General features: G+C 59.1%; 1 protein-coding gene across 1 annotated transcript; it reads right to left on the reverse strand.

The window, feature by feature from the left end:
* Positions 1-3,743: 3,743 nt before the first annotated feature.
* Positions 3,744-5,407, reverse strand: F2RL3 (F2R like thrombin/trypsin receptor 3). The gene is made up of 2 exons (XM_006768461.2): positions 5,299-5,407; positions 3,744-5,041 (listed from the first exon to the last, which is right to left on the reverse strand). The coding sequence occupies exons 1-2, from the start codon at positions 5,405-5,407 to the stop codon at positions 3,978-3,980; spliced, it is 1,173 nt and encodes a 390-aa protein (XP_006768524.1). The 3' UTR covers positions 3,744-3,977.
* Between the last annotated feature and the right edge of the window lie 360 nt (positions 5,408-5,767).

Genomic DNA, 5,767 nt, shown 5'->3' on the forward strand with positions numbered 1-5,767 from the left:
CACGTGTGGTTTTTGTGTATCAATAGTTCCTTTTCACCGCTGATTTGAGGCCCTCAGGTGGTTTTTCGATTTGTGAAGCCCTGTCCCATCTTGGTGGCCCAGTTGGGTGGGCAGGGGCCTGCGGGGCTGGGCCCCCTAGGGGAGGTGCTGCTGTGTCAATGGGCGGGGCAGCCTGCTGAGCTGTGTGCAGGCCTGCGGAGGTGGAGGCGGGATCCGGGAAGAGCTCACCGGGCCCCTCAAGACCTGGCAGCCCACACCCTTTTTCTCCTTCTCTCCCCATCAGTCAGAGCGGCTTCTCTTCCTAATGCTCAGAGCAGGACCGGATCTGGCTGCTTCCTGTTCCTGTCCACCCCGCGGGAAGGAGGCCACTGGCTGCAGAGCTCCCTTGATTGCCTGGTGGCTGGTGGCCCCACCTTCAAATGAACCCTCTAACCCCAACTGCAGAGACCTGACTGCCCCATGGATGGCTGGCCTCCTGGGGGGCCAGCCCCACCTCCACCGGAGGGAAGGCCTTGGGCGGTGGCTGGACGCCCGTGGACCCCCAACTCCACAGCTGCAGCTGGAGCTCGGGCTACCCATCCTCCATCCCAGGACTGACGCCCCCTTTCTGCGGACCAGAGCAGCTCCCTCAGCTGGACATTCTGCTCCGGGGAGAAGGGATGTTTCCGGGAAGAATTCATGGCCCAAGTGCTGTTTCTGCGAGGACAGGACTCTGGATAAATCAAGGACGCATCCGTATCCGTGCTCTCGTTGCATCTTCGAAATGAAACAGGCTGCCTTTCTCCAAAATGCAAAGCCTGGCGTCCCTTTGGGGAACCCGGGCCCCAGGCCCCAGAGCACCTCCCCAGACCCAGGCTTGTACCAGGATGGTCGCGGTCCCCACACACACCGCCCAGTCTTGCCCCAGAGGCGCCTGATGCTTAGTCTTGGCCAGATGCACTTAGATCTTACTGCTGTCAAGGCCTCACCCCAGAACCCCACGTCCCCTGGCACCCCGCCTGGAGGACCATCCCCCTCCACAGCCCCAGGGAAGGGGACTCTTCAAACATGCAGTCGGAGTGGGCGCCCCCCACGTGGTATTTATTTCAGACCAACCCTCAGAGCAGCACAGAGCCCCAGGGCCCGAGGTGGCTGCCCCGCCAGGAGATCTCTGGTGCAGCACAGCAGTGAGTGTCCCATGCCCCTGGCCCCCCGCCCCCGCCCATCTACAAGGGACAGTTCACTGGTCGAGCCCCGTATTTCACGCACTAGAGGCTGCTGGTATAATAAAAGCTCATTTCCACGGTCGCCTTGGAGGGATCCAGCCCCAAAAGCTTGAGGCCCAGTTCCCATCTGGCCCCCAGGCCTCTGTTCCTTCGTCCACAGCCAAACCTTCCAGAGCAGGTCGGGGGAGGGTGCTGCACACGTGCACCCCAAAGATTCCTGTGCATTTATAAGAAATGACACCAATACAGAGTTCCTAGTACCCCCACCAGAGTCCACCAGTGGTAACATCTTAGAAAGCTAGTACTTCACACACCAGGCTACTGGTGATCTTACACTTCCCCAGGTGTGAGTGTGTGCGTGTCCCTGGGCTGCCCCCTCACCAGCTCCTTTTCCCCCAGACCAGAGACATAGGCCCAATGTGAATCCAGGATGACCCCTATCCCCTGTGCCTTAGGAGGCTTGCTAACCCCACAGCTGCTGCCTCAGTGGCTGCTGATAACCCAGGCTGCTCCCAGAAGAGAGTGGCTGCTGCCTTTCCCGTGTGGCATCCCCCTCCCATTCAGTTCAGAACAGCTGTAAACAGCTGGGGGTGGGGGTCTGAGACTGAAGCCCCCGGCCCCCAGATGCACAGCGTCCCCCCTTTAGTTCCCCTCCCCCCTGGTCCTGATGGTGGGGAGTTAACATAAAATGAGAAGAGAAAGCAGGAGTCAGGTTAAAGGGAAGAGGTGACATCTTGCAGCCAGGGGACAGCAGGAGACAGCCTGTGGCTCCCAGTGATGGGTTGCATGAGGCTTTGGGGGGCAGAGTGGGGGTTTCCATAGTGATTGCTCAGGAGACACCCTGACCCCTGGAGCTGGAAGTTGGGCTTCTGAGAACAAGAACCTCTGACCAGGTTCCCCCTGCCTGGGCTGCCGGTGGGGAGGGTCTGAACCTTTCCTGGAGGGGTTCCTGGCGGGTCCAGGGCACCATCAGCCTGTCTCATCCCCACCTGGACACGGGGGAGCTGGCGGGCCTGGGAATCTGCATTTTGCCCATTTTGGCTTCCTGGGCTGCTGTAACCAAGCACCACAAACCAGGTGACTTAAAACAACAGACATTTATTGTCTCAATCCTGGAGGCCAGAAGTCTAATATCAGGTTGTGGGCAAGGCTGGGTCCTCTGGAGGGCCTGAGGGAGCGTCCCTCCCAGGCTGCTCCCTCGGGTTCGGTGGCTGCCAGCAACCCTTGTGCTTAGCTTGTGGCCTCAGTCTCTGACTCCTTGGTCACACAGCCTTCTTCCCTGTGTCTCTGTGTCTTCTTAGAAGGACGCTAGTGGCCCGGTGCATAAATTTGTGCACATTAAAAGGAAATTAATCAGAAGAAATATTTTAATATCGCTATTAGCCCTTTCTGTATAATAGAAGTGTCAACCAAATTCACAATTGACAATGACAGATCGAAACACACGCGTGCAATTGGCGCCAGCGAGAGCTTTATATCTATCATGTATGTAGAAGTCAACTTAGCCTTTTCCTGTATAATAAAAGGGTAATATGCAAATTGACCCTAACAGCAGAATGACGAGGAACAACTGGTTGCTATGACGTGCACTGACCACCAGGGGCCAGACACTCAATGTAGGAGCTGCCCCCTGGTGGTCAGTGCGCTTCCACAGGAGGGGTGCTGCTCAGCCAGAAGCTGGCTCATGGCTGGCCAGCACAGCGGTGATGATGGGAACCAGTGGGCCTAAGCCATTAGTTGGACATCCCCCGAGGGCTCCCGGGCTTCCAGAGGGATGTCTGACTGCCAGTTTAGGCCTGATCCCCCTGGGGAACAGGCCTAAGCCAGCAGGTGGACATCCCCTGAGAGGTCCTGGACTGTCAGAGGGCGTAGGCCAGGCTGAAGGACCCACCACCCCCCGAGTGCAGCAGCCCAGCAGTAAATATCAACATGAAGCAGATTATTATTGTAGATCATGCAGGGAGAATGAAGGGTAAAATATTTAACTGCAGCAGTGTTTGACTATATTCTGCGCAGTGAGAAAACCTGAACTCATTTTCAAGGCCCAGCATTTCTTCTTTTCCGTTTCTAAGCTTTCTAAATCTCCATTTTCCGGCTAATGAAAAGAAAATAGGATTCCACCAAGTCTCCTCTCTACCTACTCCAGGACTTCTGTGAGGATCAAATGAGATGAGGCATGGGAAAACGCTTCACAGACATTTGGTTTAAGTGTAAAATGATTCCACCTGGCTATAAAGCAAGTCATGTTCCTGGGCTGAAGAAACTGCAGGAGGCTAGCTGCTAGGGAGAGAAGCTGGGTGTTGCTATGTGACCTCATTACCTGGCGCCCACGGTAATGTTTCCGGGCTGGGCTGGGCTGCGGGCTGCATTTTGCGCCATGGGGTCTCGGCAGCAGCGGCTGTGATTTGGTGGGGTGTCACTCCGGGGTGGTGGCAGGGCCTGTGTCCCACTTGGGGGAAGCCGAGTGTTGCTTTGTGGGCACCAGGTCCGTGGAGCTGTTTCTCTGTGTGCCTCGCGGCAGCTCCTGCATTGAGCATCTGCCCCCTGGTGGTCCGTGTGCGTCGGACGGTCGGACACTTTTTTATATATAGATTAGTCATGACAGGTTTAGGGCTGATCCTACATCAATGCGACCTTATCTTAACTAATTACACCTGCACAGACCCTATTTCCAAACAAGCTCATTAGAGGTTCCTGAGGGACATGAATTTGGCGGGAGGCCCATTCAACCCAGTCCAAACCCTCTTTGTTGCTCTGCCTCCTGAGGGGCTGTCAGACGAGCGATGAGGACCTGGTGCCCGTCCCCGGGTTGCCCCTCTCCTTGGAGACCGTGGTGGAACTTGGCAACCAGTGGAGCAACCCTTCCCGCACCTTGTCCCTGAATTCGGTGGACACGTAATAGTAGACGAAGGGGTCCACGCAGCTGTTGAGGGTGCTGAGTGCCAGGCTGGGCACGTAGGCAGCGTACAGGTTGCCCCAGGTCTCTGAGCCTGGGTCCGAGTAGTGCAGCAGCAGCAGCACATTGCTGGGCGCAAAGAAGGCCAGGGCCGAGGCCAGCACGAGCGCAATCAGCCTTAGCGCGTGGCTGTAGCGCTCGCCTCCAGCGGCCAGTGCGCACAGGGTAGCCCCGTAGCAGAGCAGCATGGCCAGCAGGGGCAGGAGGCAGCCAACCACGGCCAGGCAGACGAAGGTGGGTCGCCAGTAGGAGTCCTGGGTACCGACGGGATGTGCGTCGTGGCACAGCACATGATCCGATTCTGACACCTGGTAGGTCTGCCGCTGCAGCCCCAGGGGCAGCACCAGGGTGGCCGCCACCAGCCAGGCCAAGGCGCACAGCCCCGTGGCCAGGCGCTGGCCTCGCAGGGCGCGGGCCCGCAGTGGGTGTACCACGGCCAGGTAGCGGTCCAGGCTGATGGCAGCCAGCAGTAGCACAGAACAGTACATATGGCCATAGAGTGCGGCTATGTCCAGGCGGCAGGCGGCCTCGCCAAAGGGCCAGCGCTGGCCCCGAAGATGGTAGACAATGCGGGGTGGCAAGGTCAGGGCCAGCAGCAGGTCGGCAGCTGCCAGGTTCATGAGCAGCACCGTGGATGGCAGCCGAGGCACTCGCGTGGCCAGCACCCACAGTGCCAGGCCGTTGGCCGGCAGCCCCACCACCAGGACCAGCCCATAGAGAGCGGGCACCATCCTTGTGGGCACCCAGCCCCGCAGCAGCGCTCGTGAACTTTCCGAAAGCTCCAGAGTGTAGCTGCGGTTGGCACAGGGCCTGCCAGGGAAGGTGCGAGTTATGCAAATTGTTGCCCCCTGGGGTTTGGTCCAAGGTTCCAACTGGCCATCTGGGGGAGGGAACAGGGATGGAGGCATCATCTCCTGCCTTTCAACCAGCCCTCCTGCTGGATAGTCCCCCCACAGGGGTTACAACCCAGGCCCCAGCTCACAGGAGCACCACCCCCCCAGGTTGGTGGGACAGAGTTGGACATGGAAACCCTTTCCCCGTGGGCTCAGGGCTGAGCTGGAGGGCCCCCCAGTCCCGTGTCCTTCCGCCCATCTATCATGCTCCCCCAGTCCCAAGGCAGCACCTGGAGTCACTCACCATCTCCTCCCCCTGTGCTCCAGCCTTCATCGTAGACACTGGGGGTTGGGGTTCCACCCTCCAGGCTGAATCCTAGGGCCAGGGGCCCTAGCAGCAGGAGCGCCCACATGCTATCGGGGCCGGGCGCCGGCTGCTCTGGGCTTCAGCCAACTGGCCTTGGGCTTCCTATCTGCTGGACCCCCACCCCCAGCTTCCTGAGTGGAGGCGGTGGAGCGGACAGGGCCTGTGAGATAAACCAGCCCCTGCCCCCAGCCAGCCTGTGGGAGGCCCACGGATGACCTAAGTGGCCTGGTGGCTGGGGCCACTTTGTCTGGCGGCGGTGCCTCACAGGGTACAAGTGCTGGGCCAGTGAGATGGGGAGGAAGTCTCAGGCTGCAGCAGCCCCACCACCCCCTGTCCAGACCAGGAAGCCTGTGTGGTCTAAGTGGTCACTTCCTGCTGGCCAGTCACAGTTGCCGTTCTCATAGCC

Source organism: Myotis davidii, unplaced genomic scaffold (assembly GCF_000327345.1).
Source record: "Myotis davidii unplaced genomic scaffold, ASM32734v1 scaffold1203, whole genome shotgun sequence".
NCBI lineage: Eukaryota > Metazoa > Chordata > Mammalia > Chiroptera > Vespertilionidae > Myotis > Myotis davidii.